A 24562-nucleotide genomic window follows, 5' to 3' on the forward strand; every position below is an offset into this window, starting at 1 on the left:
GGTGTCTGATGTGGACCGGTTGCAGCGGTATGCGAATTGCAGTGGATCAAGGCGTTCTGGAAGTATGGAGGTGATGTGCTTCATGATCAACCTCTCGAAGCACTTCATTATGACTGATGTCAGGGCCACTGGTCGGTAGTCATTGAGGCACGTTGCCTGGTTCTTCTTTGGTACCGGTATGATGGTGGTCTTCTTGAAGCAGGTGGGAACCTCGGAGTGGAGTAGGGACAGGTTAAAGATGAATACCTCTGCCAGCTGGAGGCAGTCAATTGGTCCATCATGACTGTGCTTGTTCTCTGCTAGATCAATGTAATGTTAATTGCCTTTCTTCCCTTAGACCTTTACCTTCCTTTGATTCAAATGCTCAACTAGCTTTCTTTTATAAGATGTAATGGTCACTAGAGACATTAATTGAAGTTTAATTCCCAGAATAATTAATTAAAACTCTCAAGAGATGGCAGGGCAACTGATGTGTTGCAACTGCAAAATATGGGAGCTAGTGGACACCTGTGCGATCCAGGGCAAACACATCTGCAGTGATTGTGGGCTGAGGAACCCCAGTGCTCAGGTTTTGCATATCTGCACTGGGCGGAGGAACTTACAGCTGGAGGGGAGGATCCCAGTGCTTGTTGTCCATAACGGTACCAATTACATAACTAGAACTTGGAAAGAAGTTCTGCTTAGTCAGTATGAGTAGTTACAGGCTAAATTAATAAGCAGAACCTTGAAAGGTGGTAATCTCTGGATTATTACCTGAGCCACAAACAAATTGGCATAGTAAAGTTGGGGATTTGAATGCATGGCACAAAGATTGGTGTGAAAGAAATGGGTTTTGATTCACAGGCCACTGGAACCAACATTGGGAACAGTGGGAATTGGACCATTAGTAGGGTCTTCACCTGAGCTGTGCTGGGACCAGTGTCCTGGTGAGTCATATAACCAAAGTGGTAGACAAAGCAGGAAATCAAGGTAGCAATAAGAGTAATAATAATCAGAGCATGGCAGGAAGGGATAGAATGTACAAACCTTTGAGTGTGCCAGCAGAAAAGGCTAGAGATAACCAAAATAGTAGACAGGCAGAACACTAAAGGTTTTATCTCTGAATATGCATAGCATTCATAACAAATGAGATAAATGCCAAGTTCAAATAGAAATAAATATTTATGGTCTAATAGCCATTAGAAAAGCACATTCTAGAGTCAACCAGACAGCAGACAATTCTAGATTTGGAAATATTCAATGAGGCTACATTGATCAATAACCTCATAGTAAAGTTGCCCCTAGGTAGCAGTGATCATAACAATATTGAATCTTGCATTCAGTCAAGGGTGAAAAAAATGTCTAAAACTAGTGTTTTAAACTTGAATAAAGGAAATTGAAGTTTGAAAAAAAGAGGTGGCTAAATTGACTTGGGAAATTAGGTTAATGGTTAAGTCATTAGAGATGCAATGGCAAACATTAAGTAGATATTTCAATACACTCAGAAAATATACATTCCAGTGACAAAGATAGACGCAAGAGGAAGGGCGCATCATCCATGGTTAAATAAGGATGTTAAAGATAGTATTATTACGATCCCAGACCAGATCCCAACAGTGGTTCGGATACTGGACTTAAACCCCAGTATTATAGTTTATTTGTAAGACTGTGCGGAAAGAATGATTCCCTCCAGGAGTGATTGCATGAAAAAACAGGGTTTTGGTATTGCAAAAACATACCTTTATTATGAAAACAACATTAAACTTTTTTACTTCACACACGAAAAGAACAATTTGCAATTACCCCTTAAAACTATTAATCCCGGATTTGTGAAGGGCAGGCACTTGATGTCCAATATTAGACGGTTTCTTAATGTTATAATGATGCCAGCTGAGGGGCGTGAGGCTGAGGTGGTAGTAGCCATGGACGCGGAGAAAGCTTTCGGCCGGGTGGAATGGACATACTTATGGGATATTTTAGGCAGGTTTGGGTTCAGGCAGGGATTTGTGGACTGGGTCCGTCTTTATATCAGGCCCCGGTGGCAAATGTGAGAACCAACCGAACCCAGTCAGAATATGTTAATCTCGGGAGAGGGACAAGGCAGGGATACCCGCTCTCCCCATTACTGTTTGCCCTGGCCATAGAGCCTTCAGCAATGGCCCTTAGAGAATCAAGTGCGTGGCGGGGGAAAATGAGGGGGGGGTGGAGCACATGGTTTCTTTAATGTATTTCTCTTTAGAATCAGATACTTTAGTTTAATCTGACCACAGAATCCCTTGCAATTCTCCAATACAGGAGCATTGTTGATCAGAGCTTTCAGGCAGTCAAATGCTGTTGAAAGTCCGCTGTCCATTTATTAGTTTACGTTTCTTCAGCAATTCCATCAGTGGAGTAATCACGCCACAAAACCTTTGCACAATTGTTCGATCAAATCCACTCATGCCGAGAAATCGCATTATTGCCCTTTGCCTTGAGGGTATCGGAAATTCCGCAAGGAAAGTGATTCGGGCTTCTCTAAATTCACTTTCGGCTAGGTTCATCACCAAACACGCCGCCTGAAGTCGATCGAAGAACTCCATACGATGTTTTAAATGTTCTTTCCATGTCTGGAAGTTGGAAATAAAAGCAGATTGTCCCAATTTCTCAATGCAATCCTTCAAACGCGGGATAGGATAAGAGTCCGTTCTTGTAACTGCATTCACCTTTCGATAGTCCACACACAACTGTTGGGTGCCATCTGGTTTAGGGACCATCACTATGGGTGAGCTCCATTGGCTGCAACCCACTTCAATTATGCCATTCTTCAGCATACTCTCAATCTCTCTGTTAACCTGTGACAATTTTAAAGGATTAAGTCTATATGGATGTTGTTTGATAGGAACAGCATTTCCCACATCTACATCATGTATAGCCATTTTAATACTTCCCAATTTATCTCTACAAACTTGCCCATCTGATATCAATAACTCTTTCAGGTCAGTTCACTTTTCCTCTGGATGGTAACTTAACAATTCATCCCAATTTTTAAGAACATCCTCATTTTCCAATTTAATTTGAGGTATGTCAAATTCACAGTCATCTGGATTTGGTTCGTCACTTTGAATTAGAATCACTAAATCCTCCTTTTTCTCTCCTTCCCTTTCAAAGTACCCTTTAAGTATATTCACATGACACACTTGGTGAGTCTTCCTTCTATCTGGTGTTTTTAACCACATAATTCACCTCACTTAATTTCCTTTCAATCTGATACGGTCCACAAAACATAGCTTTTAAAGGCTCACCTACCACTGGAAACAACACTAAAACTTTATCCCCACTGACAAAACTACGAACTTTGGATTTCTTGTCCGCTACCCATTTCATCACATTTTGTGCAACTTTCAAATGTTGCCTAGCCAATTCACCTGCTCTATTTAATCATTCCCTAAAATTTGACATGTAATCCAATAGTGTAATTTCCGATTTCTCACCCACCAATTTTTCCTTAATCAATTGAAGTGGTCCTCTTACCTCATGACAAAAATTAGTTCAAAAGGACTAAATTTGGTAGACTCATTAGGTACATCCCTAATTGGAAACAATACGAATGGAATTCCTTTATCCCAATCCTCTGGATAATCTTGACAATAAGCCCTCAATGTTGTCTTTAGTGTCTGATGCCACCTTTCTAATGCTCCCTGCGATTCTGGATGGTATGCAGTTGATTAAAATTGTTTTATTCCTAAGCTATCCATAACTTCTTTGAATAACTTTGAAGTAAAATTTGATCCTTGATCCGATTGTATTTCTGTGGGTAGTCTATATGTAGCAAAGAATTCAAGTAACTCCTCCACAATCCTTTTAGCTGTAATATTACGTACTGGAATGGCCTCTGGAAACGTAGTAGACACATCCATTATAGTCGAAAGATATTGATTCCCACTTTTTGTTTTAGGAAGCGGTCCTACACAATCGATTAGGACCCTTGTAAAAGATTCCTCAAATGCTGGAATGGGTATTAAGGGAGCTGGTTTTATCACTACTTGAGGTTTCCCTATCACTTGACATGTGTGACATGATTGACAAAATTTAACTACATCTTTATGTAGTCCAGGCCAATAAAAATGTTTCTGGATTTTAGCTTGAGTTTTCCTTATTCCCAAAAGACCTCCCACTGGCGCCTCATGTGCAACTCGCAACACCTCCTTTCTATACCCTACCAGCAATACTACTTGATGAACTTCTGCCCACTTTTCATCCGCCTGCATATGTACAGGTCTCCATTTTCTCATCAATACATCACTTTTACGATGATAACACTCTGGTATACTCTCCGATTCCTCTTCCGTATATTCTTTCTGATATATCAGTTTTATTTCTACATCTTTCTGTTGTAACTCTGCCAATTTTCCTGAACTAAAAATATCCACCTCATCCTCCACTTGTTCTTGTTCTTTTTCAACCATCTGATCAAAAATCATCTTCACTCTATGATTTCTCCTCTTGTCTTAACCTGTGACTTTGCGACCGGGTTACTACACAATCCGGAAAAATCCCAGGATATTCGTCCTTCAACCTTTCAGTTGTCTGATTTTCCACTGGCTTATCAACCACAGTAGGCATCACTCCCACCTGCGATCCAGCTATATCATTACCCAAGATAAACTGTATTCCTGGACAAGATAGTTTCTCTATTGCTCCTACTATCACTTCACCACTCTTCACTGGACATTCCAACCTTACCTTATATAACGGAACACTACTCCTCTCATTCTGAATGCCACATATCACCACCTTTTCTGGCAACATTCTTCCCAAACTACATAATTCCTCATCTCTTACCATTAAATATTGATGAGCCCCTGTATCTCTGAAAATTGTGACTTCTTTACCTGCTCCTCCTGATACACACGAGTAAACTTTACTCACACAAGTCAATTCTTTAAGACATCTGGCACTTTCTTAACAATTACTTCTTGAAAAGTCTGTACAATCGCTTGCATCTCCTTCGCTTCCCTTGGGCTTTCCTTTACCACTCTAACAAATCCCACTGTCTTATCCTGTTTTACCACATCAGCCTTCCCAGTGCTTTTCTTCAACCACCAACACGGTGACTTTACATGGCCTCGTTTATTACAGTGAAAACATTTGAAACTTTTCATCTCTTTTCCACCCTCCTGGATTTCTTTTTTAATCTGAGATACACTCTCTTTATTGTCTCCCATCAGATCACCTTTACCTTTACCACTTGAGTATTTCTCATGTCCCCAGTTTCTATCCCTCACCGGCTGAAACTGATGTCGGAAACCAATCTTTGATTTATGAACTAATTCATAATCATCTGCCATTTCTGCTGCTAATCTCACAGTTTTAACCCTCTGTTCTTCCGAGTTCTCACAACATCAGGAATTGAATTTTTTAACTCCTCCAAAAGTATAATTTCTCTGAGCGCTTCATACTTTTGGTCTATTTTCAAAGCCCTTATCTACCTATCAAAATTACTCTGTTTGAGCCTTTCAAACTCCATGTATGTTTGACCAGGTTTGTTCCTTAAATTTCTAAACCTTTGTCTGTAAGCTTCAGGCACTAGCTCATATGCACTTAAGATGGATTTCTTCACCTCCTCATATGTTCCAGATACCTCCTCCGGTAGTGATGCAAACACTTCACTAGCTCTACCTACCAGCTTTGTTTGAATCAGTAATACCCACATGTCCTGTGGCCATTTCATTTGTTTAGCAACCTTCTCAAATGAAATGAAAAAGGCTTCCACTTCCTTCTCGTCAAACCTTGGCATTGCTTGGACATATTTAAATAGATTCCCACCAAGCCTTTGACTATGACGCTCTTTCTCACTATCCTCATCACTATCATCCAACTGTACGTTTCCCTTTACGTCTGCCGATTTTAACTGATTGTCATGTTTCATAGCCATTTTCTGAAGTTCAATCTCCCTCTCTTTATATTTTTCTCTGATCTGTATCTCCCTTTTTCTTCTGCTTGGGCTATTCTTTCTTTTCTCCTTTCTTCTCTCTCCTTTTCTTTTTCCCCTCTCTCTCTTTCTCTTTTCTTTCCTCTCTCTCTCTCTCACTTTCGTATTCCAGCCGCTTTAATTCTTTCTGATGTTCCATTTGTTTAATTTGCAACTGAATTTTTGCCATTTCCAATGAGTCAAACTCGATCTCAGGCAACTTTAAATGCTTAACCACCGCCATAATAACCTCATCTTTTCGCATTTTGTCAGGTAATGTTAACTGCAATGTTTTTAGTGTCTGCTTTTAGTGTCTGTCCGTAAGGCACTGCGTGTGACAGTCTCCACCCCCAAAAACTTCCGAGCCTCTGAAAGGGCCATTGTCCACAACACACTTAAACTAAATTACCACACCGGACAAGCAACAATCCTTCACTGTCTTTTAAGTTCACAAAAGCCAATCCAATAGACATACTTTTATCCCCCTCGAGCCCCCAATTTATGAGGCAAAGCATTTTCAGAACCCCAAAATGTATCATGGAGTTCAACCAACCTCCCCCTTTAATATATTGTTGCTTATCTGAGCACACGGCTTGTTCTCCAGGGGTGGGATTACAATTATGGACACGTGGGTTTTTAAACACCAAACAATCTTTATTCTATGAACTCAACTTATCCCTTTTAAATAAAAATTGAATCTCTTAACACCCCTTAATTCAAAGATAACCCCGAAAATATTACAACACTAAATAATCCTTCAGTTATTCCTTTCAACATCCAAAAGATTTAACACCTTTAAACAGAAACACATCAGGCTAAAGGCTTTACTATTATGAGTTTAAATCACCCAAATGATCCAGAGATAGTCTTTCATGGCAGAGATCACAGCACATCTGGCTCACTGCAAACAGAGACACTCCCCAGCTCTTTTCAAACTGAAACTAAAAAAACTGCAAAATGGCTGATCTAAAACCCAGCTCCACCCACACTTTGACATCACTGCATTTCTTAAAGGTACATTGCTTAAACATCCATTTCTTAAAGGAACTCTCACATGACACTACAGGACAAGGTGATGTCAAAAACTGGGGTTGGAAAGGGGTGGATTCCAGAGATATACAAGGAGTTGATGGAGTGGGATGGGGCCCCGATAAGGGAGGTGAAGCAAAGTGGGAAGAGGAGCTGGGAAGAGAGCTGGAAATGGAAAAGTGGGAAAAAGCCTTGAAGAGAGTCAATTCATCCTCGTCCTGTGCCAGACTTAGCCTGATCCAGTTCAAAGTGGCCCACAGGGCCCACATGACAGTAGCCCAGATGAGCAGGTTCTTTGACGAGGTGGAGGACAGATGTGGGCAGTGTGGGGGTAGCCCGGCTAACCATGTACATATGTTCTGGGCATGTCCGAAGTTGAGGGGATTCTGGCAGGGATTTGCGGACGTTATGTCAGAAGTCCTGGAAGGGAGGGTAACTCCGAGTCCAGAACTGGCAACATTGGGGCATCGGATGATCCGGGGGCTAAGGGGGAGGAGGGAGGCCGATGTCCTGGTCTTCTCCTCCCTGGTGGCCCGGAAACAGATTTTGCTGGGATGGAGGGACTCGGAGCCCCCGAAGTCAGGTGTGTGGGTCAGCGATATGGCAGGGTTTCTCAGCCTGGAAAAAAAAATCAAGTTCGCCTTGAGAGGATCAATTCAGGGATTCGCCCAGAGATGGCAACCATTCATCGACTTCTTCAAAGAAAATTGAATATCAGCAGGACGGGGGGGGGGGGGGGGGGGGGGGGGTGGAATAGGAGGCATGGCAGTGTTAGATAAGGACAGGGAACTCAGCATACGGGTAATTAGGGAATAGGGCAGGGGTAGTAGGGGATATTGTTTTTTTAGGTTTTCCGCATGAATCGGCCCACGCGGTTGTTTAAGAAATATTAATGTGTTAAACTGTGAAAATTACAAATGCTTCAATAAAATATTTTCTAAAAATAAAAACACTATTAATCAATTTCCCATTAATCAACAAGAAAAGAAACATACAGCTCTCAATATATCTTGAAATTTAATACTTGCTTTATAAAACAGATTTGGCTCCTGTTGGAACCCCTTCAGACTCTGGCTGTTTCACCTGCCGTTTTTCAGCTCCTTCCTTGTCCCCAGATGAGACTCCTCTGCTTTACATGTTACTATTCTTTTATAAGTATCCGACTGTGAGAGAATTGTGGACTCAGGCTCAGGCAGATCAGAGTTCAGCTCCTCTCTCTCTTAAAGCTTCTCCAAATCTCCCTGATTCTCTGCATTTCTGGGCTCCACCCAGTAATGACCTCATTCCCCCCAAGCTGAAAAACAAATTATTTCTGCAGGCTGCAAAAGCACAGCAACTCCACAGAGATTTCCCCAGTCAAAACGTATAACTCTGGTCAATTTCACCTGTTGTTTCCTAGTGTCATGTGAGGTTGCCTTTAAGAACTGGATGTTTAAACAATGTACCTTTAAGAAAACAGTGATGTCATAGAGTGGGTGGAACTCAGCTCAGTTCAGCCATTTTGCAGGTTTTTAGTTTCAGTTTAAAAGCAGTGTCTGTGTGTTTCCAGAGAGCTGCATGTTTTGCAGTTTGGTTTTGCTGAGAGCAGCCAAAAAGTGCCTGACTGGTTTTGCTGGGAGCAGTTTAAAAGTAGAAAGCCAGTTTGTGACAGTCTCTGCCATTCTACAAAATATATATATATCCTTTAACCTGATGTGATACTATTTAAAGGTGTTAAGTCTCTTGGAAGTTTGAAGGAAAATTTTAAGGAATTATTTACTGTTGCAATATTTTCTGAGTTATCTTTGAAGTAAGGGGTGTTAAGAGATCCACTGTTTATTTAAGATGTTAAGTTGAGTTCATGGAATAAACAGTGTTTTGTGTTTAAAACCCATGTGTCCATAATTGTAATCCCACACCTAGGGAAAAAGCCGTGTGCTCAGAAAAGCAACAAATCCTTTCAAGGGAGAGGTTGGTTGAACTCCATGATACATTTTGGGGTTCTGAAATGCCTCGCCCATAACACTAGAAGAAAATCAAAATCCTTTGATGAGTGGTAAAGCAAAAAGTGCAGAGAATACTGGAAGTCTGCAGAAGGATTTGGGTACGTTAAGTGAATGGGCTAGGGTCCGGCAGATGGAATACAATGTTGACAAATGTGAGGTTATCCATTTTGGTGGAATAACAACAAAACGGATTATTATTTAAATGATAAAATATTAAAACATGCAGTTGTGCAGAGAGACCTGGGTGTGCTAGTGCATGAGTAGCAAACAGGTGCAACAGGTGATTAAGAAGGCAAATGGAGTTTTGTCCTTCATTGCTAGAGGGATGGAGTTTAAGACTAGGTAGGTTATGCTGCAATTGTATAAGGTGTTAGTGAGGCCACACCTGGGGTATTGTGTTCAGTTTTGGTCTCCTTACTTAAGAAAGGACGTACTGGCACTGGAGGGTGTACAGAGGTGATTCACTAGGTTAATCCCAGATCTGAAGGGGTTGGTTTACTAGGAGAGGTTGAGTAGACTGGGACTGTACTCGTTGGAATTTAGAAGGATGAGGGGGGATCTTATAGAAACATATAAAATTATGAAGGGAATAGATAGGATGGATGCGGGCAGGTTGTTCCCACTGGCGGGTGAAAGCAGAACTAGGGGCATAGCCTCAAAATAAGGGGAAGTAGATTTAGGACTGAGTTTAGGAGGAACTTCTTCACCCAAAGGGTTGTGAAGCTATGGAATTCCTTGCCCAGTGATGCAGTAGAGGCTCCTTCATTAAATGTTTTTAAGATAAAGATGGATAATTTTTTGAAGAATAAAGGGATTAAGGGTTATGGTGTTCGGGCCGGAAAGTGGAGCTGAGTCCACAAAAGATCAGCCATGATCTCATTGAATGGTGGAGCAGGCTCGAGGGGCCAGATAGCCTACTCCTGCTCCTAGTTCTTATGTTCTTTTTTAAAAACATGACCACTGCAGTCAAACACACTATAACCCCAAGCTTTTAACCCTTAAATTTTCCCAATATTTACAAGTCAATATTCCTAAAATCCTCCACTCGTCACAGTTCAAATTGAAATAAAAGGTTAGAATTCAATGAGGATTAGAGGGTCAGAATATTGGACAGTATGGAAAAACTTTCTCTGCCCTTCCTCCCACCACATCCCTTACTCTCCTCCCCAAACACGTTTATTCCCCTCACTCTACTTATTCTCACCCTTCTGCGCTCTACCCCTACCTCCCTCTCCCCATACCCTTTTAATCCTCTCCTCGCATTCCTTTTGCCCTCTACATCATCCCCTAATCCTTTCCCCTCTACAGCTCCTTCTTTCCCCCTCCCCCCACCAACTGATGACATCTTCCCTCCCAGCCGGCCTCTCTCACCCTCATCCACCAATTGATGATTTCAGTTGACATGGCTCGCTAGACCCAGTGACCAAAATGAACTAAGAACTGATGGGGATCAGGTGGTGCCTGCCCTCTATAGCGGAACAATTTTTTTGAACTAAATGAAAAACTGAATAAATCATATTATTTAAGTAATTTCCTTTTAAGTTATTTGCTTTTTCTTTGTTTTGTTTGTATTATTGCAAAAAAAAAATTGTTCTTATATTTGCAATAATTCTTGTTCTATACTGTTCCTGCTTTGCTTTGTTTGTTGCGTTACTTGTAATAAAAATTAAAAACCTAATGAAAATATATTATTAAAAGTAATTTCCTTGTATTTGTTCAGGTAGCATTAGAGTAAAAGATAGGTAGAAATATTCTAGAGGTATTTAAAAAGGAAAACAATAACTTAAGTGAGTGCTAATCTTCTCGAGAGAGTAAGCCTGGGGAATTCAGAATGGAAAATAAGGAAAGGCCAGATGGATTGAACAGGTATTTTGTGTCTGACTTTACTGTAAAAAGACAATTAATATCTTAGAAATACTTGTAAATCAAGAGGGGAAGACACCAAAGAACTCAAAACAATTACAATCATCAGGTAAAAGTATGCTGAGAAAATTCTTAGAATTAAAAGCTGTCAAGTCCCCAGGTTCTGACGGACTTCATCCTCGGGTCTTAAAAATGTGTTTGCTGAGATAGTAGCATGCGTTGGTTTCGATTTTCCAAAATTCCCTAGATTCTTGTGAATTTCCAATAGATGGAAAACAGCAAATGTAACTCCTTTATTCAAGAAAGGAGTGAGAAAGTGAAACTACAGACTGAACATCTGTCACAGGAAAAATGCAGGAAACTATTGAAGTTACAGCAGGGCATTCAGAAAATCTCGAATGCAGTCAAGCAGACTCAACACGGTTTTATGAAAGAGAAATTGTGTTCGGCTAATTTAGTAGAGTTCATTGACAAAGTAACAAGCAACATGGATAAAGGGGAACCTGGAGATGTGGTGTACTTGAATTTTGAGAAGACATTTGACAACAAAGTGCAACAAAATATGAGCACATGGTGTAGGGGGTAACCTTTAGCATGGGTATAGGTTTGGTTAGCTGACAGGAAGCAGAGAGGAGGGATAAATGTTTCATTTTTGGCTTGGCAAGCTGTAACTAGTGGACCGTGTCAGGGGATTAGTGCTGGGGCCTCATATTTATAATCTACATCAAAGACTTGGCTGAATGGACCGAAGGTATAGTTGCTAATTTTGCTGATGGTGCAAAGATAAGTTGGAAAACAAGTTGTGAAGGGGCTGGTTTAGCACAGTGGGCTAAGCAGCTGGCTTGTAATGCAGAACCAGACCTGCAGTGTGAGTTCAATTCCCGTACTGGCCTCCCCGAACAGGCGCCGGAATGTGGCGACTATGAGCTTTTCACAGCAACTTCATTGAAGCCTACTTCTGACAATAAGCGATTCTTAGAGGACATAAGGGCGGAATTTTCCCAAAATTGCACTGAGTGCTGCATCAGGCAAGAATGGCTGTGTGCAACTCACTGACTTCACGGACAGTTTTTCTTGCCTGGTTAAATTGCCCGTGCAATTTCAGAGTGCTGGTGAGGATCACACAGCCAGCCGCAAGGGCAGGGCCTAAAGACACTGGCAAAACCATGATTCTGAGATTGGGGCACCCTTTTTACTGACCAATTGGGACCTGGTTTGGGGGGGGGGGGGGGGGGGGGTGAAGAGAATGTGTGAGATCTCAAACTGAGATCTTGCCGGCGCAAATCCCATTTTTGGCCACTTGTGAGATTTAGCGTCCTTTGCATCCATGATTAACAGGGCTGCTAAATCGCAGCCAAAGTGCCCGAAAAGTGATCTAGATAGGCTAAGTGAGTGGGCAAAGTATATTATTATGAACTTTTCCATTTTGGCAGGAAGAATAGAAAATCAACATTTTACCCGGAATTCTCCGGGTGTCGGGATTCACTTTTCCCGTTGGCAGTGCAACCCCGCCAGTGGGTTTTGCAGCAGCGTGGGATGGTTTCAACGGGAAATCGCTTTGACAAGCTGCGGAAGAATAGAATCCCATCACCAGCGAACGGCATGTGACCAAGAAACACGCGGCTGGGGGATCGGAGAATCCCACCCTGCATCGGGAATACCATGGAGAATCTTATCTTTATATAAGGAAGGTGTTGAGAGAAGGTTTACTCAACGGATTTCTGGGATGAAGGAGTTATCTTGTGAGGAAAGTTTGGACAGGTTTGAGTTTAGAAGAATGAGAGGTCATCTTATTGAAATATTTAAGACCCTGATGGAACTTGACGGGATGGATGCTGAACAATCCTTGTGGAGACCAAAACTACAGGACTCCGTTTAAAAAGATAAATGGCAGGATTCAGAGGCTGAGGGCAATATCTAACAGCCATGTCGCGCCCGATTTGGACATGATGCAGCCTGTAAATCTCATGAGAGGCCCCTCGAGGGATTTACCCAGCTCGCCACGCCTCACGAGATCGAACGGGATCTCGCAAGAGGTTGTGATCTGGATCCCACCCATATTTGGCAAACCTGCATATTGAAGTGAGCAGCTAGTCTCACTTTAACATTCACTCGCCTGATCTACCCAAGGTGTTGGGTTTGAATCCCTTCGCCTCAGAGACCCCCAGCGAATTCCAGTTAGTACTGGACTCCACAAATGGGACCTGGCGGAATGGCACTTAGCTGGGCCTCCCAGAGAATCGGATGCACCTAGGTAGTTAGGCTCTAGGCAGTGTGTTAACCTGGCCACCCCGGATGCTACCCTGGCACTGGCACCCTGGTAGTGCCACTTGGCACTGCTAACTGGGTGCCACCTTAGCAGTGCTAGGCTGACAATAACACTACCAGGGTGCCAAGCTAACAGTGCCAAGGTGCCCAGTTGGCATTTTGCCCACACCGGGGATCAGGCCCGTTTGTTCCCTGTCCTTATTAGGTGGGGTGCTTGATTATACCTTATAGGTGAGTTGGGGTATTGGGGGGTCCAGGGTAATGTTTGGGGGGAGGGGTCGAGAGATCCATTTTTATATGGCGCCCCAATCTCTTCCTGTTCTGCCGAGCAGAGCTCCTCAGTGCAGGAAATTAGACTAATTGCGGCCTCAGCGGTTCCCCGCTGCGGTCCCAAAATAAAAGAGTCCCGTTAGATAGCAGGATTTGTCTCGGTGCTGCCAGCGCCGGGAAACTTACGGCTAATCGTGTTCGACACGGGGCTCTATTTAATTTCCGTTAAATCACGCCTTTTGTGCTCCCACCAATGGAGAATTGGAACATTTTCACGCTGCTTCTAGGAGTGCCGTGGAGGTACAATTCCATCCATGCAAATAGGCCAGTACGGCATCACACCCATCCAAGTTCCTTTTCCCCAGCTGAGTAATTCGCTGAGGTCGGGATTCTCATTGTTAGCTGAAGCAGCTTTTCAGCCCTCTACTCAACCCAGGCTCTCATTCCAGGCAAGAAGATGGCAGCGAGAAGAACTGCACCACGCTTCCTTGATGCGGACATCCATAGGATGTTGGACACAGTTGAGGAAAGGAGGGACGCCCTCTTACCCAGGAAGGGGCAGAGACAGCAGCCAGCTGTAATTAATCAAGCCTGGGATGAGGTGGTAGATGCAGTGAGTGCTGGCAGCCTCACCAAGGGGACCAGCATACAATAAAGGAGGAAGATTAACAATCTCCTTTGAACTGCTAGTATGACCCACAGTTTTTTGAGGAAGTGACAATGGTGATCGCTGAAGGTAGGGCAGTAGATGTTCTCTACATGGGATCACTCCCATCCTTGACCCGACATCTGCCTCCAAACCATTATATGTTAGTAACCTTCCACCTACCAGCATGAATCTTAGAACCCACCCTCCAGGAAACCCAACACATGGCCTGTCCTCTTTGCCAGGAGCCTTGCTCACATATGCCATCAGCTATAATTCACCCCCCACCCCCCAATAAAACTGGGACCATCTCAAAAAACAAAGAAAAGTACGGCACAGGAGCAGGCCTTTCAGCCCTCCAAGCCTGCACCTACCATGCCGCCTGTCAAACCTAAAACCGACTACACTTCTAGGGTCCGTATCCCTCTATTCCCATGCTATTCATGTATTTGCAAAGACACCCCTTAAATGTTACGAACGTACTTGCTTCCACCACTTCCTCCAGCAGCAGGTTCCAGGCCCCCGTCACCCTAGAATAAAAAGATCCCCTCGCAAATCTCCTCTAAACTTTGCCCCTCGCACCTTAAACCTATGTCCCCTAGTAGTTGACTCTTCCACCCTGGGATAAAGTTTCTGACTATCTACTTTGTCCATGCCCCTCATAATTTTGTGGACTTCTATCAGGTCATCTTTCAACCTCCATTATTCCAGTGAGACTAAATAGAGCTTATCCAACCTTTCATTATCATTTACCTGTATATAGAACATACAGTGCAGAAGGGGGCCACTTGGCCCATCGAGTCTGCACCGACCCAATTAAGCCCTCATTTCCACCCTATCACTGTAACCCAATAAGCCCTCCTAACCTTTTTGGACACTAAGGGCAATTTATCATGGCCAATCCACCTATCCTGCACGTCTTTGGACTGTGGGAGGAAACTTGAGCACCCAGAGGAAACCAATACTGACACGGGGAGAACGTGCAGACTCCACACAGACAGTGACCCAAGCGGGAATTGAACCTGGGACCCTGGCGCTGTGAAGCCACAGTGCTAGCCACTAGTGCTGCCCAAAAATTACTTGCCAATTTTCATACCTTCTCCACCTGCATTGCTACTTTCAGTGACCTGTGGACCTGTACACCCAGATCCCTCTGCCTATCAATACTCGGGTTCTGCCATTTACTGAATAATTCCCACCTGTATTAGACGTTCCAATATACATTACCTCACATTTGTCCGGATTAAACTCCATCTACCATCTCTCCGCCCAAGTCTCCAATCGATCTATATCCTACTGTGTCGGCTGAAAACTTTAATCAGATTAGTTACATTTTCCTCGAAATCATTTATATATACTAAAGGTCCCAGCAGTAATCCCTGCAGAACACCACTTGCACAGCCCTCTATTCAGAAAAACACCCTTCCACTGCTACCCGCTGTCTTCTATGACTGAGCCAGTTCTTTCCAGCTCACCTCCTGTACCAGTCTGCTATGAGGGACCTTGTCAAAGGCCTTACTGAAGTCCATGTAGACAACATCTACTGCCCTACCTTCATCAATTATCTTTGTCACTTAAATCGTTAGCATGGCAGGCTGAGTTCCAAATTCCATTTCTGTGTGCGGAGTTGGAGGAGAGACAGAGACTGTCAGCAAGGTGATGCTTCCCTTGACCATTCAAACCTTGCAAATTACATGGTCATCCTGAGTTTGACTATTCAGTTACCCTCACCATTGTTCCCCCCCCCACTTCATCCCCCGCCCCCACACTCATACCATGTGATACTAATGGAGCGCAGTTAACCTGTAGGGCCTGGAGAATTTGTCTGATCCTTACAAATCCTCACTGGTGAGACTGTTAATCTAAGAAGGGCTGTGTGCGAGGGAGGGTTCCAGTGTCCTTTGTGTGGGGTTAACTCTGCTAATCTCCTGCTTCCTCTACTGTGGGGCTGTGCATCTAAGGAGTGAAATGAGGAGTCCCAACACCTGGTGAGATTGAGCAAGGCCACACCCATCCTCTGATTATACCGTGGATACATTAGGGTTTCCAGAAGGGCGGGGTTAATGGATATCTACATGATCAGGTACCTCAGACCATTTCAAGGATTCTGGCAGCAATCAACAGTCAGGAGTCGGAGAGTAACACCTAACTGGGTGAGTTGCTAGTCTTTTGCTGCAGCAATGGGAGTTTCAGCCACAGCATCCTGATCCCGAGGAGGACGTCCTCAATCCACACCCTTGCCAATAGTCCCAGAGCTCCAGGCATACATCCCTAGTAAACCCTAAGACAATGAAAAAGATATTTACCGGCTTGCTCCCCCTCAAAGGCCATGGCACCAGGATTCTATTTCTAACTAATTGCACCAAATCACGCTTGCATGACTCTCAGCTGGGAGGGCTGCAGCATAATGGGGGTGAGGTGGAGATTCAGGTTTCCAACCCATTAGTCGCATTTAAATGGATGCATATGAGCTGTTTGCATCTTCCCACCGGCACGGGGTGGGAAGACGGCTATGGCCAGCGGGGTGGGACTGGAGACAGATCTTCTGCCCGCCGCTCATCCCATTTTGGGCCAGTGCAGGATTCTCCGTCCATTCGTGATCTTAGCGGTGGGGAGCGAAGAATCCCACCCAAAGGGTCCCCCATTTAAGGCAGAGCTGAGCAGAATTTTTTCTCTCTCAGGGGATGGTGAGTCTGTGGAATTTTCTTCTCCAGAAAGTGGTGGAGGCAGGATCATTGAATGTTTTTAAGACTGCGGTAGACAGATTCTTGACTAACAAGGAAGTCAAAAGGTATTGGAGGGAGGCACAAAGTGAAATTGAGAGCACAATCAGATCAGCCATGATCCTATCAAAAGACAGAGCAGGCTCAAGGGGCCAAATGGCCTACTGCTCCTAATTCACATGTACATGTGTACACATCCTTCAGAATATTTCCATCAAGCCTCTATTCCCATCCCTCCTAAAATGCACTCAAATTTTGTCAGATTAAATTATATATTAGCCTACTTTATTATTTCATAGGAGCTGTCTTTTCTAACAAGAACATATGCAGATTTCTATTTACGTTCATTTGTTGATGATTTGAAAAGAAAAATGAACAGTATAAAGTATGCAGAGGGATCCTAGTGAATGCATGTCATGGCATGACATTGAAATCTTTCTTCACCATTTTAATTAACTCCCCTAAAATAGTAACAAAAGGAATTTTGAGCAAATATGCTATCCCATCATGCATTAGCATCCTTAGGTTTCATTTTAGGCTCCTGCTTTCACCCTCAAATAGCTACTGATCTTGGAGGTCATACTGGATCAAATGGAAACCTAACTAAGTTTAACACATCTGGTTTTGTGCATGAACTGCCAGGAAAAATGGTTAGGTTCCAGGTAGTGTGGGAATATGGTTGCTGAACTCCCAAGGTGGCACAACTTAATATATCAAGCCTTGTAAACAAAAAAGTTTGTGTTTTTCTTTGCAATTGACAATTGTTAATTTTTCGGAGAAGATATTGTTTTGACAGAGGAAAGCAAATGTATAGGTTTTTTAATTATTGCAAGCGATGAAATCAACATATCAATGATGTCCAACAATAACAATTGATTCCAGACAGAATAATTCCATTGGTAATTTTAAACAAACTGAGCATAATTTACAGTGACACATACAATCCTCTCAAATCTGACAAACTGTGGATGATATCTGTAACTGGAAATGGTTACATGACATGGTTCAACAACATACACCTGCCTGTTCTTAGGAATCGTCTGCCAACATTAGGCAAGGATTCAAGCAATGGACAACCTCCTGTTACCCTGGCCTCCTGAGCTACTATACCATGCAATGCATTATTATGGTGTTAATTCCAGTTTAGACAGCAATCTATAGATTTAGTTAATAGTTCATTTTTAAATTATCCCTTGAAAGACAATATCGCTTTCCACTATAAGGAGCTTTACCATCAACTTAAATAATATTAAGTCACCCAAATGCTCAAAATAATTGTGCTGCTATCACAAGCAAATGTAATATTTGGGGACAGAGATATCATGCAATATAGCCAAGATAGAGAAGAAACAAGTGGGCAATATTTTGAAAGGGATGCACAAGAAACATTGTCCATACATTGAAAGGGTCCACCGCGATCTGCTGTGTACCATACAATGCTTCACTTTTCAAAATAGCACATTAATTATTTAACACTTCAAAAGTTATGCAATTTGAATTGGAAATGTACGCTTGTATCAAAATAGAACTATTACGATTAGTAAGGAATTGCCAAGTTTCTTTACCTTTTGCTTTTAAGTATTACAATAAGAGGCTGATATTTTCTTCCTAACAACAAATGATTAACCACGATTACAGGACTCCCAATCCTGATCTTTTGATCCACTTGAAAAATTATACAATCATAGTAAATTGATATGATCAACTGCATCACAACAGAGGCAAATAAAAATCTCATTTATTTCCTACGTGTTGTAGAATTCTGCATTGCTTCTCAAATAAAAAAAACGTTAAAGTTTTAACAAATTAAGTGTTTTCCTTGGTACAGTTGTGCCATTAATTTCAGCCAACATCTCCGTATAGCTGGGAGTATGAATTAAAAATGACCTCATGAAAACTAGTATCTTCAAACAGCAGTATTACACTAGTGTAGCATTGTATGAAGTAAATCTGCAGTCGTCTCCCCAATTCATTGGCTTATCCTTTCTTTACTGAGGTACACAGTACTAAAATGGAATCAAATAAATTAACATCCAAGATGTTCCCTTGTTTGAACTTCTCCCACCCTGCCAACCAATTTTAAAAATGACCTGAAAGAGCAGTAAAATGGTCCTCAAATTATATGAACAAATCCTACCTTAAAAGGGACTGAAATAGAGAAGCGCACACAAATAGTTGCTCATATCTGTTGAGAGCTTTCTCTAAAGTCTCCACTGACAATCCGAAAACATAAGGCACAAGAACTCCAGCCTGCCTGCTCCATTATATTACATTGCAGCCGCTACCACGGTAACAGGAAAAAGCCAGGCAGCTGCCAAGATTAGTTCTTTAGACTTCAAGGAGTCCAAATTCAGGAGAGAAAAAAGAGACATGTAGATATTCAGTGCAAGCTCTTGGTGCTGTCCGTTCCCCTGAGGCTACACAAGTCACTGCTGAGCTCCAGTTTTTCAACTTTAAAATGTGCAGTTTGCAACAGAGAGAAAGAATTCAATCTCCCCAGATAAGAAACCAAACGGATGTGCTTGAAAAAGGGTGTGTATGGGGAGGGGGGAGGAGGAGGGAGGTAAGGAGAGTAGTGTGATGTGACATACATATGGAATGAGCATTAGAACAATGCTGGCAGACCAGCCAGCCAACAGCACTCTGGCCAGCTGCATTCATAAAATGAGCCTCACAGCACTGGCAGCGAGAAAAAAAAAGTTACCAAGGTCAAATAACCAAAAAGACAAAAGGATTCTGTCCCACATTCTAAATAAAAACTCACCAGAGCTTTGCCACATGGACAGAAGCTGCTCACATTCATAAAGATTAGCAGAGTTTGTCTACTGGACTGCGTTGCCTCACAGCTTTAAGGTTTTACTGCTGAGCATTTATGTCCCAGGAGTTTTCAATTCCAGTTGGGCCCAATTAACACCATGCCTAGCCACCCCCTCCTGGCTATCTTCTTTTCATGAACAATATATTTCACCTCCCTGCCCTGACAAAAACAAAGCTATCTTAAGCTTATTATATTGCCAACCAATATTAATTCGGAAGACACTAATTTCACTGTTCTAACATTGTTCTAAAACTTAAATTGAAGAACAGTACGGTAAAAATTGAGGTGATTTATGATACTAAACCTTCCAATGCACACATAAAGAGCTGTAACATACCTTTAACCATTCTTAACCCGCAGGATAAACCACATTCACTTTCACTGTGAGGAAGGAAACCAACCAATAAGTGCAATAGAATCTTTGTCACGCAGGATCTATGTGCAAAATGTAACCAGGGGACCACGAGGGTTAAATTAACAAGTCTTATTAGGCAACGCAGCCTAAGGGCATGTTCAAATAAATTCCCCTCCCCCTTTCCAATACAACCAGTGCTCTTGCTAGCAGCTTTAACATTCCCTGAAACCCATAATGAGCATCAACCACAGTCTGTTCAGCAGAGCTTGTTAAAGACAGTAACTGGTAGCGAATGGCCAGATATTTGAATGCGACAGGATGGGAAACCACATAGCTCCCCCCTCAAGGCATGCTTTGAGATTACACTGGAATATCGATGTTCTCAGTCAATTTATCAATGCGAGTGTACTGTTGTTTTATACTAACTTGTACCCAGATCCTTATGAACTGAAGCAGTAGAAAAAAATTAGATGGTTATCTATTGCGACAGAGCTCTAGAAAAGAGAACATTAAAGAAACACTGCATTAGAATTGACAATAAAGATGACCGAACATGCGTACCATACTCAGTGTGAAAGAAAGGTTTATAATTAAAGTAAAGCCAATCTGGTATAAGCGCTCCATGACAGGTAATCCTTCTAGTGAGCAAGCCCTTCATAAATCATGAGTGCTTTAATGCACATGCTGCGAATGTGCGCATGTTTGTGTGTGTGTGTGCGCGCAGCCAGTGAGACAGGACATGAGGAAAACACAAAAAAAACTCTTGTCCCCACAGTCCCCACAGCCCCCACCCGACATGTCCCACTGGTATTGCATTGTTCTTTCCCTTGTTTTGTTGCAAGATGCAAAGGAATTTTAGTCCTCTACTGATGATTTTTTGTGAACAATTTAGTGAATTTAAAGGTAAAGATGGAGGCAGAAAAATCAAAATTTTGTTACGTTTTGTAGGATCTATTATATAGACTTTACAATTTTATTTTTAAAAACTACAGATATACATTCCTACAACAATTACACATAATATCTCAATCTCTATGGCAACATTTTAAGCGATTCAACATTGTTATCACAATCATTCAAACTCCCCGTGGCTCAATTCAAAGCTTATAATTAGGAAAGCTCAAATTAGTGAGCACATGTACACTGAACTTGAACATTAAAAATGTTTTTCTGATGCCTATGTTTCTCCAAGTCTCAATGCGATACAGTGTTTGCATGAACAGTCGAGAATTTACATGTTTAAACTGCTAGCGGAACAGAATGGTGAAACAGCATTATACGCACAAATCTGTAGTATGAGGACCTCGGGATGTTTCAGGAGCTGTGAAATTACCAACGTCCTCTCAATTCTTTCAACACTATACAATGGTCCAGAAAATCATGCACACCAATTTTTGGCTGTGCTGGGGGTGTTGGGCACATTCCGTGGCACCACAATGGTGAAGCCCAAGGCTCCTCAGATAATAAGCCTTGGACTTCATTGGATCCAACATGGTGTTACAAGGAGATGCTGGGGAGGTTGGGGTGTTCAGGAGCTGCAATTGAAACAGTTACCTTCTAAGTTTCATTGGATTTCTTCTCATATATGTAGTATAGTGTCTACAATGATTCTCATGAACTGCACACATCACTAGGTTCAAATGCCCAAGAACTAAACAAAAGGTACAATTTTACCTCATGAAATGTTCAAAACATTACATGGCGTTACAGCTGAATGATATGACTGGATGAATGTGAATGCCATACTATTTTTATAAACTGAACATTTTTGTCTCTGTTTTCTTTTTACTCTTGAAAATATATTTATGCGTTCTGCAATGTACTCAACTTTAGAGAAAAGTATGTAGTTTTTAATGTGTTGAGGTATGATCAACAAGGCAATCCATCCATCCATAATAACCATAGTCCGTGCGAGGTTGTAGGCATCTCTCCCTGTTTAGTGCAATTTGGAACGCTGCTATCATTCCCACTTCCATCCAGCCCCTGATGTTATCCAACCATCAAATCCTTCCATGGCCTGGCCTGTCTTTTCCTGATGCTTCACGTTCTATTCAACACCTCATCTTTTCCATACTTTCTCAATTTCCATTTCTTCACCTCATTTTTCTAACACCAGTGTAATTATTTTAAAGATCCAGACCAAGACCTGCACAGGACACCCCTACACCCCAGAACCCCCAGAGACCCCACAACTAAGCACCCCCCCACCCCCCAAGGTATTCCCTATCCACAGTCCCTCACTTACACGGAGTTCCCCACCTTCCCTTCACCGAATCCCACCTGATTGGTGCTGGTCCAATCTTACACCGCCTGACAACCCTGACCCCCTCACCCTGCCACAACCTGGCCACATGCCCCTGACCCGCACCCTCAACTAATGCCCGAATCCCCCCCAAAATGTCCAACCCCGCACCCCCCAGATGTCCGAAACCCCAACCCCCTGATTCTCCACAGCACCCCCCCCCATGTTCAACTCCCTAGACTATGTCTGAACCCCCCACTCCTCTGATGTTCAACCCCCATGTCCAAATTCCCCCATTCCCCGATGTCCAAACCCACCACTCCCCTGATGTCCAACTCCCCGCCGCCCCAATGTCCAACTCCCCACACACCACTGCCGAACTCCCCACTCCCCTGATGTCCGGACACCCATATCCCCTGAAGTTTAACTCCCCACTCCCCTGCTGTCCAACTCCCTGTCGCCCCTATGTCCAACTCCCTGCTGCCCCGATTTCCAACTCCCCATACCCCACTGTCTGAACTCCCCACTCCCCTGATGTCCAGACACCCCCTTCCCACCTGAGATCTAATTCCCCACCCCCCTGATATCTGAGCATAACCATCCCCCTAATGTCCCAATCCCCCACACCACCTGCCGGATATCTAACTACCCACCACCACCGAAAATCAATAACAACTCCCTGATGTCCAAACCCCTCATCCCCCCCAACCCCCGGTCCCGTCCCCAACGTCCAACGACCCACCCCACCTAATGTCCACCACTGATTGTCATTCCGAGGCAGTTACTGTCCATTGTTTATTCAGGAACTGCTGTAAAGTTGTGATATTTCATATGTTACACAAGTAAGCTTGATGGTACGTCAGATAAAAATAAAACTGTATTTGAAGACAGTGCTGCAATAGCAGCTGCTGGCCTGGGGAGGATGTAGAGTCCAGCATTCTGCTCTATTCTTGAACATCTGCACACTAATATGGAAGCTGGAGGACACTCAATGGATGCTTACAGAAAATCACTTTTAACCTAAAGGTGGCATGAAGGCCAGTTATTAAAACAAACATTCAAGCACAGAAAAAAATCAGCATCGGCCTTGTCAGTGGAACTAGCTCTCAAATAGGAAGCCAGAGTTTAAAATTAATTGACCTTCAGGCTTTGGTTTTCTCATTGCGCGACTGAACTGTTCAAGGACCCGTCCTGATGTGATGATTAAACAATGATGGTTTCAATGAACATGCCCACAAAACAGGCCACCTTTTTGGTGAAGTGGTACAGCTTCGATATGAGGAAATCCAGCCAAGCGCAATACATTATTAAAATAGCTTCACATAATCAATGTAACTTAGTTTCCATAACAGGGCAAATCAGCAGCAGGTACAAATAATTGAAACATGAGCTGATATAACACTAAATTGGGATAAACAAAATTCTCTCATAGCTTAATCACCAGTCTATGGTGTTTTATGCAAACCACTTGTATTGTACAATGAAAGGAACATCACTGCAAAGAAAATTAGCGACATGACAATATACTTGTCCCCTTATGTTTGATACAGATTGCATTTCTAAACTTCTCTCAAGGCAATTTTTGTGAATAGCTGCTCTGCTATCATCAGCGAGACTGAATTAGCATTAATAATTCTAAAGAACAAAATGTGCCATGAAGGAAGAGCTGCATGGTGGGTGTCTGCCGAAAAACAATGGCCCCAAAAAAACATCCATGACTGCTTTAAAGTGCGGATAGTTCCCAATCTCCATGAAGATATTGTAATTTAATATTTCCGGGCAGATAGCCTCCTTGCTGACCCCCATCAGCAACACCATTTTCCACTTATAGTTAAATTAAAGTGTTGGCTCACTGTTATGCGCCAGGGTTTAGAGAACCCCAAAGTGTATCATGGAGTTCACCTGACCCACAACTTTGAATAGATTGTGGTTATGGGGAGCACATGGGCTTACCTTACAGGTCTGATACACCAGAGATCCATAGTACTTTTAAATTAAAACAATGTTTATTTATGAAACCAGTTAACACTTTATAAACCCACAGTAAACATCTTAACAACTATCAACACCAAAAGCTTTCCTTATTAACATCCATAAGACAAAAGACCCTTTCAAACACATATATCAGGTTTAAATTCTCCACTGAGAGCAGTCAGCACTTTGAAATCACCCAATTGATCTGGAGACTGTCTTTAGTTTGCAGAGAGATCCTTATACAGCTTGTTGTTTTGCCTGCAGCTATCCAGCTCTCAAAACAAAACTAAAACACACCCTGTAGCAAACAGCCTAAAACGAAAGTAAAGCAGACAGACAGCCCAGCTCCACCCACACTCTGACATCACTGATAAACACACATTTCTTAAAGGTACAGATATTTTTATAACACCCATTTCATAAACATCCATTTCTTAAAGGTACTCTCACATGACACTCA

At 42.6% G+C, this 24562-nt stretch overlaps 1 protein-coding gene across 8 annotated transcripts in view; it reads right to left on the reverse strand.

Annotated features, from left to right (window-relative positions):
• Positions 1 to 24562, reverse strand: part of LOC140391693 (protocadherin Fat 3-like) — a 1133162-nt gene that overhangs the window by 768059 nt on the left and 340541 nt on the right. For 5 of the 8 annotated variants that reach the window (XM_072476455.1, XM_072476453.1, XM_072476454.1 and 2 more), the window contains exon 1: positions 19869 to 19972. The exons of 2 other annotated variants lie outside the window; for them this stretch is intronic. In XM_072476455.1, the coding sequence (XP_072332556.1) occupies positions 19869 to 19878 (10 nt within the window). In that variant the 5' untranslated portion in view covers positions 19879 to 19972. Of the gene's footprint in view, positions 1 to 18850; positions 19233 to 19868; positions 19973 to 24562 lie in introns of those variants that run through there. One more of the 8 variants, XM_072476448.1, reaches the window with a different exon arrangement.

The sequence above is a fragment of the Scyliorhinus torazame genome, chromosome 15 (assembly GCF_047496885.1).
Source record: "Scyliorhinus torazame isolate Kashiwa2021f chromosome 15, sScyTor2.1, whole genome shotgun sequence".
Classification (NCBI taxonomy): Eukaryota; Metazoa; Chordata; class Chondrichthyes; order Carcharhiniformes; family Scyliorhinidae; genus Scyliorhinus; species Scyliorhinus torazame.